The sequence below is a fragment of the Aptenodytes forsteri genome, unplaced genomic scaffold, assembly GCF_000699145.1.
Source record: "Aptenodytes forsteri isolate BGI_AS27 unplaced genomic scaffold, ASM69914v1 Scaffold729, whole genome shotgun sequence".
Lineage (NCBI taxonomy): Eukaryota > Metazoa > Chordata > Aves > Sphenisciformes > Spheniscidae > Aptenodytes > Aptenodytes forsteri.
The window spans coordinates 111,325-123,665 of NW_008796173.1; the positions used below are offsets into that span (position 1 = coordinate 111,325).

Sequence of the window (12,341 nt, forward strand, 5' to 3'; positions counted from 1 at the left end):
CGGCGCAGCACCCCCCTGGGTGCAGGGGGAGAGCCGGGCCCGCCGGCCCCTGAGCAGCGCCCCCGGCCCTGCAGAGAGCCTGAGCAAGGTACGCACGGCAGATGCCTGCGTGAGGAACGAGGACACCCCCTGACACCCCGCACCCCTACGCAGCGTCGCAGCTAACGGGAAGGACCTCCCGGCTTCGTGCAGCCCCCCCCCCCCGGAGAGGCCACACCGGGGGCCCCTCCAACGGGGGCTGCCACCCCGGGCAACGGCACGGTCCACGCGACCAACAGCAAAGGCCAGAACGGCCACGACCTCAACGGCAAGAGGCCCTCTCCACTGCTCCTGGCGAGCTCAAAGGCAGTAGCAAAACCAAGGCAAACAGAGGGGGACAATAGCTGGGAGGATAAGGACCATCTGGCACAAAAAAGCAGCCAGCAGCAGCTTTTAATACGATTAAAATCTATATTTAACATCCAAAGAGCTACCTTAATCTCATGAATAAGGATTTATCTGCTAATCATGTTAGTTATTTTGTGATCATACCAACGGGACTGCAATTTTCACACGCTTGTGCAAGGTCCAGAGCTGCAGAGGAGGGGGGTGGAGAGCTGACAAGTTTATTAAAGGCCAAAAAAGTTAAATTCTGAGGTGACATCAGCAAAAACAGGGCACCGGCCTGTCCCTCTGAAAAGAGTTGTGACGTACCTGTCTGAGCCCATCTCCACACATCGCTAGTCAGGAAGGGTTCTCTGGACAGCTATTGTCATACAACCACTCCTCTTAAAAGCAATACACAGCTAAAGCTCCGAGCAGGTGGCAGCGTACGTACGGCAACCCGCGATCAACCTAACTGCCTGGAAACCACGGGGAACGGGGACGGGGGAGTAAAGAAGCACAACATTCAAAACTGGAAGTTCTTCCCATCCACGTTAACAGAGCCACGACAGACAGCTGGGTCACAAGTCAAGAGTCGCATGCAGAGCGGCAGCGGTGAGAGCTCGCGGGACCGAGACGCGGGGCAGATGCACGCACGCACGCCCGCAAAGCCTCAGAGACATGCAGAGACCTCGGACCAGAGGGGCCACGGAGGGGGCCAGGAGAGAGGGGCCACCCGGTAATAGCTGCTCCCGGCCATCCCTCTACGGTGCGTCTCAGCAGCTTCTCCTTACGCTTCTGCACTGCTCCTCGCCTGTGGACTTTCTGTGGAGAAACGCTGCTGTTTGGATCATCTCTCCGCCCAAAAAATCGAAACGAAACTTCTTGGAAACAAAAGATGCGCTGAAGATACCACCGACTGGCATCGTGTACGCCAAGGACTAAGCAGGTACCGTATCACTTTCCCTCTAGCGCTCGTACTGTGCCTGTTCCCAGTCTCGAGTGGCCAGGTTTGCTTTTCCCTTGGCAAGATTTCCATGGCAGAAAAATATTCCCCAAACAGCCTACAGGAAATGATGATTCTTTGCCAAGACCTTTCTAGTTTTAGTTCATTTTGGTAATAGGCGATACAAAAGATCTTTGGCTTTGGTAAGCGTTACAAACAAGCTGGTAGTGGGGTGCTCTTACCTTGGGAGAAGCATGGGAAGCCGTAGCCCAAGGAGAGGACAAGTACCACGTATAAGCAAAACACTGGCTTGCCTCCGGGTCACCAAAGCGCATTTCTCAGCAGCACGGTATCTTTTTCCAAACTCTTGGGGTTTGTTCTTTCGCTGCAGCAGCTCCCTGTTTTACCACTGCTCAGCGACAGACTAAAACCGCTCGTGAGGAAATTCTTTATGTAGCATCACCTCGTATCGCTTTGGAAACTGCTATATATTGGTCAATAACGGGCCACGTTAACGGCCCTGTGATAACACACCCGGTTACCGAAACAAATGTAGTTGTAAACGTTTCCAGGTCAGACAGCGAGCGTGAGGGAGCACAGCTTACGCGTCCCACAGCACGTAAAGCACTTAGCGTGTAGCTGGTGCTTCCCACACCCACGGGTCAGGGAACATACACCACATTAAAACGTTTGTTAAAGGAAAGAGGAGGCAGAAGGCGGCGAAAGCCAGGCTGAGGTGTGCCGGTCAGTCCTTCGGGCGGAAGCAGCGACGTGTGCGCCGGCTCTCCGGTGTCCAAGACTCACAGTGAGGTGATGCAAGAACTTTGCGCAGACGTGTCGGGAGCGATGCTGGGCGCAGCCCGCGGGTAACGCAGTAACCGGCACCCAGCGCTGACTTGGAAACCCGACTGCGACTAACCGGAACAGCGGAAAAACCTCACAATCGAGCGTAGAGCTGGGCTGCCAGCCTCCATGCCTCCCTCGAGCAGCGGCGGGGCAGCGATACCGCAATGCAAGCTCCTTCCGCCACGCTGTGGTCTGGGCTCAGCAGCAATCGCTTTTGCTGCATTTACCTCCCATCCTCTGAGCAAGCTGGGGGCTGGCGAAGGGGAGCACATGCAATGAGGAAACATGCAACGGTGCGATGGGAGGCACAGCAGCGATGGGTGACAATGAACTGGGATGCACTGGAGGGCCTTTCATGCGGCCAGGAGACTCGGCAACACACAGATTAATTGTCAAAAAAAGCACCACCTTTTTAGGTTTCACTCCACGCTGCATGAAGAGGAAACAAAAGGGTACAGAGTTAGAGCTCACATCATATCAACAGCGGTGATAAGAAGCGATCGGCTTTCTGTTCAAACATCGCACGTTTCAGAGCTAGCTATCCATGGAAGAGAATGTGTCTCAGTGAAGTCACTGGGCTGCAAAAGTACGTACAATCAGACAGGAAAATACATTCAGGTAAAGTTAAACAACCGTAAGATGGCTTAAGAGAGGAAAGCAGACAGCAGAGCTTGTTTTCAACCCTCTGATTTACGAGCTTTACTCCAGTATGATTGATCCACTTTCCACTCCTCCAGCACAAAATCTTTTTGAGTTGCCAGGACATATTCAAAGGAAAATAAATTCACTCAACGGTAGCCATCAGCACTTGCAAAGAAGAGTTAACCAACGTGCTTAGCTGACTGAAACCTGGAATCCCCGGGGAGGAGGGATCCCACCCCAAATCCAGCTCTCACAAATACCGCTCTCTTCCCACGCTGACCCGCCTTGGATCAGGCACTGCGAAGGGAAGAAGGTGCTGTACCCGACTATTGGTTTTTTTTCTTCCTTTCCACATTTCTTGTGGATGCGCTTCCACCACGCCTCAGGTCACGAAGACTGCTCACAACTTAGAGTAACACGATGTTTTGCTTTTAGAATGCAATTCTTGATCACACCAAGGCAAAGCCCTGCATCGGCTGCTTCCCTAGGGATGTTTTTTCATGGAGGCAGGGAGTTTATGCAATCGTGCTGGGAAGAAATTGCATTTCATCCAAAGTGCGCTGGAAATTGTCTCCAGTTTCTTGCCGCTCAGGGCCCCCTCCACCCACGGGAAAGCAGCTCGTCTCCCCATTTTCAGAAGTCCCGATGCCACAGCCCGGTGGAGCAGAGGTAACAGCTTCTCGGGTCCAGCCGTGAAGGAGTTGGGGTTTCGCTGCCAGGATCTTCCAGGATGCGGGAGGAAGGGGGAGAGGGCGCCAGGGATGATGGTCTCGAAGGAGGCGCGGGGAACCTTTTGCAGCAGTACGCGTTCAAGATGGAAATCACCCAAAATACTGCGCGGCAGAGGTTTTACTCTGAGAAAATAGCAGCTCTTCTTTAGACAAACTGTGGCAATGGTCACTATGTAGTCAAGCCAACGCACATATGGATAAGGCAAAAAAGGATCGAGAGGACCACAACCAACTGCAGCGCTCTCCTGCAGCCACCTCGGGGTCTGGGGAGCTCGGCTGGTTTTCGAGGGGCAGGAGATAGCCCTTCTTGGGAAGGGGCAGGCTGCTGTCACGCTGCCGTGAAGTTCTCCACTCCGGACTGCTCAGGCTCCACTAACGCCACAGCCTGCACGCAGAGGGGTTCACCCACCACAAGACAGGATTCCCCCCCGGAGTTACTCACCCTAACCTCCCCAGACTCTTGCTGCTTGGACTTACAAACCATTTCGGCATCACCTTCAGCAAATATCCAGACCTATTAAAGAGTGCTGAGGTTACCAAGCGATGCTGGAGAACGCTCGCCCCAGAACTCAGGCTTTGCACGAGGTAAAACTGTAACCTCGGGTGTTCGTTTGCCTCCCGTCACTGCAGCCTCTCGGGAAGGAGCAGGCTCTCTGCCTGGCACCGGCAGCGCCTCAAGAGGCGGCAGCTGCTTTTGTTCCCTTCTGCAGCCTGCCGTTACGCTGGCTCGAAGCCAGACTCCCCAGCGTTTGATCAAGACCTGCACGCAGGAAACCGGGACCCTTCACCGGTGTCGGCACGTCACCTGCAGGACTAACCCCAACCCGCTCTGCGGACCCTGCGTTCCACAGGCGGCCAGCCTGCGAGCCGCACGTTCAACAAAGATACCTGTTTGGGCTGAAATACTGGGCAAGTGGCTCAAAGCGCTTTCCGGCACCTAATTTCCACGCCTCTACGCGGCAGCCACAGCAGCTCCTGGGAGGAGCTGTGTAATCCAGGCAGGCAAACAGCAAAGCCCGAATTCGCCTGTCTCCAACACGCAAGGCAGAAGACAAATCTGCGAATGCCCATCACAGTGGCATCACTCAAGTCACCTCCGGCAGCCTGTCACACCTCGAACAGTATTTGAAAGGTGGCAGGATGTTAATTTTGAACTCTAGCGTTTTCCATGATGACAAACCAGACCGAATGCCCCACAGCACAGCAGCACGTCAAGCAGCAGCGTCCCCAGCCCAGAACAGCACGGAGCTCCGTCTACCAAAACGTTTTGCTTCCGACAGTGGCCAGCACCAAATTCTCAACCTCTTATGCAGAAGAAAAAAAAATGTGATGCTTGCGGGCAGAAGGTACCATTAGATATTTAATCTGGGGTTTCTTAAACGTGCTGGGTGCAAACCCTTTTGGTTCATCTCCCTTCCTGCAACCTTCTCAGAATGTCAGCAGCATAAAGAATTTACAGAACAATTACTATTTTAGCATCCTGATTTCATGAACGCTAAGATTTTTTTCACTTCATAAATATTATATTTGTCTTTTAGTACAAACATTCTAAAACAATTTTAAAATTCTTTCTTCCAACGCTTCACGACTCCCTTTTGCAGCCTTTATTCTGAGGAAGGGTAGTCTGGTCTGACCTCCTTTACAAGGCGCACTGTTCAGTTTCACCTAGCAACTCGCGTATTAATTCCAGCGTATAATTAAACCAGGAGACTAACTCTTATGCGTCACAGGCAGAGAACACAAGGGGAAAAGATGCCACCAAGTGCCAGAGGCCCTGCAATGGAAAAGGCCAATCGGACCAGACACGCTGGTGGGTAAGTCATGCCCCGCTCAGCAGAAAAAGGCAATCCCTGCAAAATTCTCCAAATCCCTTCAATACGAGATGGGGAATTTCTCCTCCACCTTCTATTCTGGCAGTCAGCTTGACTCAGAGTGCAGGCGAGGCACAACCTCCCAGGCACCTGAGCCCGATTAACCCCCCGGAGCACCTCGAAGTGCTGGCCCGTCGCCCGTTTCCAGCTGCAGCCAGATCCCGACGCCGCACAGGCTGACCAGGACCCAGCGCACGGCTCTGCGTCGAGGTGGGGAAAAAAAGTCTTCCCGCTCCTGGAAATTATCTGAAACTTCAAGGCATGAGACTGGGCTCGCAAGCTGCCCTAACGCAGAACCGCAGGTGTCACGCACACAAGAGAGCAACGTGGAGAAGCCCCTTATCTCCAGATAAGCTGTTTTCTTTTCCACAGCTGCCTGTGCGCGAGATGGACCAGTCTGTCCCTGAGAAACATCCAGCTTCTATCCCAAAGCACGCACAAACCAAACTCACTGTGTTGCCCAGCACCACCACGGATTCCTCGGTCTCTATACACACGCGTGGCCGTTTTTGCATTTTTAACCTTAAGTACTTATTTAATTGTGCTTGTCTGGGGTCAAAAGTATTCGAAGATGGGTACCTGCTCCAATCTTCCGTTCCTTAGGAAACACCCATCACCTCTGGATACAACATGTACCCATTTATGCCTCAAGAGCCATTGAGATTCCTGGATAAAGATACTCAGAAGTATACACCGTTTCTCTGTAAGCCGTACGTATAAGTCAGAGAAAGCCAATTTCAAATATCCCGAGGAGTAGACTCTTCCTGCAGGATGTAAGGGTCATTATTTAAAGGAACACAGCCAAGGGGCACGCAGGGTGTGAATGGTGCAATACTGATTGAACCTGGATAAAACGTGTAATACGGGAAACCGTGCTGGGGTTTTATTCCTCAGTAACTTACTGGTTTCTGGTCATTAGTTGAAAATTACTTTTTATACGGCCTTGTTTCCCACGGGCTTCAGAAGAAATGCACTTTACCACGGGCATTTTTGTTACAGAGCACAGAACTGAAAAGGACTAAATAAGAGACAGGCTGGCAAAACTCTGTCCTTTCTGTACGTTCGGTGTATGCGTGTGTCTCCGTGCACTTTTCCTGCAGGGTTGAAAAATGGAGCTTTTAGAGAGGTGATAGAAGTTAATAAAAAGAAAAATGAAGAGCAGCACGTGCAAGTCTGCCTCTTCCACTAATCATACGCTGCAAAGGGAATTTGTTTCAGCAGCCTGCAGAGTCACAGGCTCAGCACTCACCAGTTTGCTGGCTTTGGCGGCGTCCAGGGAATCTGTAAAGGAAAACAGAAACAGAACCATGAGCTTTGGCCCAAAGGACGCCTCTGGCCCGACCCGCACACCAAGTGTCTCTGCGGTCCAGCAAGTGTCGAGGCATAGCGAAAGGACCATTTACCCATGCTCTTAGGGAAGCGGGCGTGAAGCAGAGACCGTGCAGCTCTGGATACACCAGGAAACGGTGGTACAATGGGGTACGGGTTTGGAGGAACAGGGACTCCCTTATTAGACCCACTGGCACAGTCTGAGAAAGCCAAACATTCAGACACACGCATCAGAACTAGGTCAGGCTACGCTGCTTTTCTTGAGTTAAATCACTGCCATTCAGAGAACCCTGAGTCACCTTCAGAGCGCGCTCTCTATCGGAAACGCACGGCAGTCTAGCTGTCCATACGACCACATCCGATCAGCTGGATTCCAAGTGAGAATCTAACGTGAGTATCAACAGAAATACAGGTCCAGAGACCATTTACTTCAGGCAGCAAAATAAAAGGTTTCCATCCCGGTCCGTATGCGGTCAGGAATCTGAACACGCACGAGGTAGATGTACACGAGACCACTCAGAAACATTCCCAAACTGACCGGCTGCAGCTCTGCTCCCCGCCTCAGCCCAGGAAACCTCCCCGAGAGGGGCATCCGCAGCCCCAAGCCCACAGCCCCGACAGGTCTCAAGCTCAGCAGACAGGTCCTTCCCGCTTCTCAGAGAGCAAACCTCCTACACACGGGCGGCCACCGGGAACATCTGCCGACAATTCAGCCGCTGGCCTCCCCCAGGTCACTAAACTTGTGGGGGGTGCCGGCTGTTAGGAGCTGCTCCCATTTCATCATCCCAACAGAGGACCGAAGCAGCACCCCGTTACAGAGCCTGGATGTCAGGTGTCAGCACCGGGCTAAACCCCAGTGCTCAAACAAACCCGCCTCCCCCGAATTCAGGATTCCTCCCTTGCTCTCTGGATTATCGGTGTGCACAGTTGGACAGCACAGTGAGTGCCACGTACATGAGTGTGGAGGAACCAGATTGCATGATCTTGGCTTATGTGCATCAGAGATGCGGGTAACCACTGCAGGTTTGGCTAAATTACATCCTTTGCTCCATTTCTGGATGTCTGGTGGGTCCACGAGCAGCTCACAGCCACGGGGGGGGCTGCTTGCCCCCTCCTCTCCCAGCTGCAATTCCACCAGCGTTCAGTATTTCCAGCTGTGGCACTGATCACCCCAACAGTAAATGCTGCAGAAGCGTCTCATAAACGAAAGAGAGGAGCCGCCTCCACTGCGTACCTCACACCTCTGCTAGTCTGGGAGAGGAAGGTGCTGGATCTATGGGAAGAGCAATCTCTGCGTCACCCGCCGCAGTCAGACTGCAGCAGCCGGCACTGCCGTTTCCATGGAAACTCCCTGGAAGCAGCCGCATCCCAGCGCCTGCATCCCTACCAACCAGCATCACGGCCAACGCCGAGCCTGCCTGCCTGGGCTCCCTCTCCTCCCGCCGCGGGACCCCGAGGGGGCTGGCCCCCCCGGACCTGGCCAGCGTCCGCCCGCCGCACCGCCCCTGTCCCGACCCGGCGCTGCTCTGGCACGACCCCTTCGCTCACCACTTCAACCATCAACGACTGACTCCAGCTCGTGTGTGCGTTTCATGGTACTCAAGGCCAGCCGCGCTGCTGCCTGCAGACAGCAGTGGGAAACGCTGGTGACACCCATCCTGCAACCCCCAAACCTGAGCTAAACGCACCCGTTTCCCCTCCTGCATGGCGTTCGCGGGCTCCCGCCCTGAAATGGGCTCTGAGCGGCAAGGGGCAGAGGAAGCAACGCCGACGCTGCACACCGGGAGGGGCAACCTGAACCGCTTGTGTTTTATTCATTTCTGTATTTGAGTGGAAGAACCAGCAGCTGGGGAAAAGGGGCCAGAGCATCACCGCAGAAGTTCAGTGAACGCTGCTGGGCAGCAACAACAAACCTCAGCGTGTACTGAGAAAGGAGAGACGGTACTGAAAGTGTCGCAGCGGCGCGCCGCGAGTAAGCAGCCGTACACCTCCGGATGCTGCAGGCACTGCTGGTCGCCCCAGACAAGGGTTTTAGAAGAAGCAGAGACAACGCTGCAGTAGACAGCGGAGATTAGAGCCTTGGAAAGACTTCCAGATAACGAGAGGGGAGATGGCACAGGATTTAAAGATTCATCGTACGGGCACACACAGATGTAGTGAAATTAAAAGGCAGCAACATTTGCTGAAGAGCCACGCTAAACCCGGAGGTTTGGTTCGTTGCTTTTTCCAAGGCTACCCCGTCTCCATGTAGTTAAGGTATTTCTGGTCTCTTCGCTCCCGTCTGCCGGCTCAAGGAAGCACCAGCTGCTACTGAATTCTCAGGATGTTAAGTGAGGGTCTAAAGAGCACTTGTCTTTTCTCCCTAGCTCCTAATAACTGAGGGATGAGAAGAACGACAGCAGACTCCCGGCGCTGGAAGGCTTGTGGCTTTTGCACAGGTTCAGCGCTCCAAGGGGCGACGTCCACTAACACACATCCAGAAAGCCCAGACCTACAGAGGCAGCGGGGAAAAAAAAATGCTTGCACAGCTCCACGCAAGCACCTTATCCTCAACGAGTACAGAATTGTGACAAGGAAAACCGAATTTTCAGCTGGAAAGTCTGAATTGAGAAAAAGTGAAAAGATCATATAAACATGAAGGAATATTTTCACTTACTATTGATATCAAGTACATACAAAGAACAGGCTGAAGTTGCACATGAAAGGCTGGGCTTTCTAGCACTCTGGGAAAAAAAACACTCACGCTAGTATACTAAGCAGAAGAGTTTCCATTTTTTTTTTTGCATTAAACCCCACCCCTAAATTAAAACTGGCTCGCTTTAAATGTTTCCCTGTTCAGCTGCACATGCTAATTGGCGGATCCAAAGCAGAGATGAATTAAAGTGGCTGGGCTGTACCAAACCCAAGCTCTCCGCAGCGGCAGCGGGCTGTTGGAGGCCCGGAGCTCCCTGCAGGAGAAGGTGAAGGCAGAATGCCAAGGGACATGAATGCCAATTCAGATTTCCCTTCCGCTCATGGGACCGACAAAATTAACGTCTCATGGGAACACCCCGCTTCTCGGGCTAATCATCACCCCCTTCTGACGCCTTTGGGCACGTTTTGTGCAGCTGAAGGGTAGATTTCATTTTGCCAAACAAAGGGGAATTTTAACTTCTGCTGGCTAGGAGAGGGAAAAAAACCAACAACAAAAAACCCAACCCTATTCTGAACCGTTAAGCATGTGTTCAACAAACGCTTCGCACACAAGAAATCCCCAGCTTGGCACACGTTGCCAACGGACCGTCCAGGACAGGAAGCTACCAGAGCTTTCTCCGCAAGCTCCTAGGATCCCTAAGCGCACCACTAAATAAATACTCGACAAAAACAGACCTCAAAGGAAGGCAAGCCTGTCAGAAGAAAAAAAAAGAGCAACCCATGAGGTGCCAAACAAAGCGAGCTGTGGCAGAGCGGCCTGGCAAGGGGAGAAGTGGAAGGAATGCTCAAGGCCAAGCGGAAGGCGTCCACTGCCAGAGATGTGGGAACGAGTCACAGCCTCGAGCGGCCGGTGACCTGTAAGCTGCGATTTCACAGCGGCAGAGCAGTTCAAGTCTTCCTTCCACGTGCCCACCCCTCCAGGAAGGATTTCCCACCCCTCCAGGAAGGATTTCCCACTTGCTTCCCACCAGACAGACTTTCACGGTAAGGACAGAACTGCCTGGAGCAGCTTTTGCACGCGGTGCTTCCTTCTGTGATCCCCAAAGACTACGTAGGACCTCGCAGAGAGGACAACGGGAGAGGCGGGTGAGCCAGGGGGAGGTGAGCATGTACCCGAACCAGGGACAGAGCCCTGGAATACAGGCTATCACCCCTTGGCAGCCAGCGCCCACCTCCCCAGCGTGGGGACCCCGACGCCCGTTCGGCAGTGGAACCTCGTCTGGTCCAGACCAAGGGAGAGAGGAGGTTTCGGGGCAAAACGGACCAGCCGTACCTCTTTTGGGGACTTTCAAGGCAGCAGATTCTGGTGTTTCTGGGGACGTTGTATCAGCTCCATCTTCAAAGACCTGGATCTGGAAAAAGTATAACAACTATCATTAAAAAAACAAAAAAAAAACAAAAAAACCCCAAACAAACCAAAAAAACCCATAAGCAGAATGTGATCAGAAAACAGGTCCGTTTCGGTAGCAGATTTAAACAGCACAGACTGCATTTTTTTGGCACAGATCTTTAATTTAGTCATTCACGCTCAGCTATCCGACCATCCTCCTTCCACAGGCTTCCTGAAAACAGCAAAATATTCTTTATTCACATAGGGAATAAAGAATATTCACATAAGGAGTAAATAAAGTCAAAACTCGGGATTCGACAGCCCAGAACGTCTTCAACAGTTCCATGATCACTCCACAGAGCGATCAGTTCACGAACCCTGCTCTGACAGTTATTTTAAGTTACTGACACTTGACAGAAAGCTCGATTTTTATTTTTTTTGTGTGTGGTCTTAGCAAAAATTATTTTAAAACTCTTCTTTCTCTTCATAAGGAAAACTGCTTTTCTCTGAAACAGAGAACTTCAGTGACTCAAAATGCAGCGCAGCCAACAGAGGGGGGTTTGTTTTGGTTTTACAGTCTGGAAGCTGCCCAGCTCTCTAGGGAACCCCAGGAGGCACAGACAGGAATACTTTCAGGTTTGAGCCGTGTTAAGCTATCTAAGGGTTGAAGGTTTAGGGCTATCTCTTTGTTACCTATTTTTGCACACATTTTTGCCTGATAAATATAGAAAACAATGCTGGAAAGGATTAGATCACTTCTTGAGAGCCATCCCTTCACCTTAGAAGATCAACACTGCCTGAATCGTTTCCTGACAGGTATTTGCCTGATCCATTCCGTGAAAACCTTAAGCCTGGGAGTTCAGTTTAAAAAATAAAAATAATCTGTAAACCTGTCAGCCACAGTTTCCATTTTGGGAAGATGCCCAAGTACCAGGACCATACTCTTAAATTACAAGAAGCACGGAGACTGAGCAAGACTATGCCACAGGAATCACGACAGCCGCACCAATGCTGAGAATACTCAAACCACGGTTTTAAAAGTGAGGACGAGGCGAGTGCCCCTCGGATCCTGCTGAAAGTGGGTATCTGGCACAGCCAGGCGCACCCGATCTTCGGAGTGACTCGGCAGCGCACAGAATTTCACAACTTTTCACTAAAGGCAGCAGCACGACAAAACCAGACCCCAGGACTACGGAAGCGGGGTCCCGGGGGATCTGCTGCACCAGGTCACGCACAGGAGTTTATCCAAACCGAGGGCGGGATCTTGAGCGGTCTCGGGGTTCCCCACCAGGTACGACTCAGGTGGAAACACCGGACTTGCTGGGAGACGGCTAACAAGAAGAAGGTGGCAGGAACCAGAACAGGGCTTGCTTTTGGGTCAGGCTGGAGAAGCGCAACAAGGTACAAGATGTCCTGCAGCAGCAGATTTAAGCTGATGAGCTCCTCTGCCAAGCAGGAGCAGAAAAGCAGCTCCACTTGATGTCAAAATCAGTGATAATGTTTCCACACACCATAAAAGAACACTCACGTTCAAAATTACTAGCCCAAATACAAGTCCTGGGCAAGCAAAATGTTAAGGCTGCCAAAAG

At 52.1% G+C, this 12,341-nt stretch overlaps 1 protein-coding gene across 1 annotated transcript in view; it reads right to left on the reverse strand.

Annotated features, from left to right (window-relative positions):
* DCTN1 (dynactin subunit 1) overlaps window positions 1–12,341 on the reverse strand; it is an 89,172-nt gene that overhangs the window by 52,373 nt on the left and 24,458 nt on the right. The window contains 2 exon segments of the mRNA XM_019474189.1: window positions 6,649–6,680; window positions 10,696–10,774. Of these exon segments, the coding sequence (XP_019329734.1) occupies window positions 6,649–6,680; window positions 10,696–10,774 (111 nt within the window).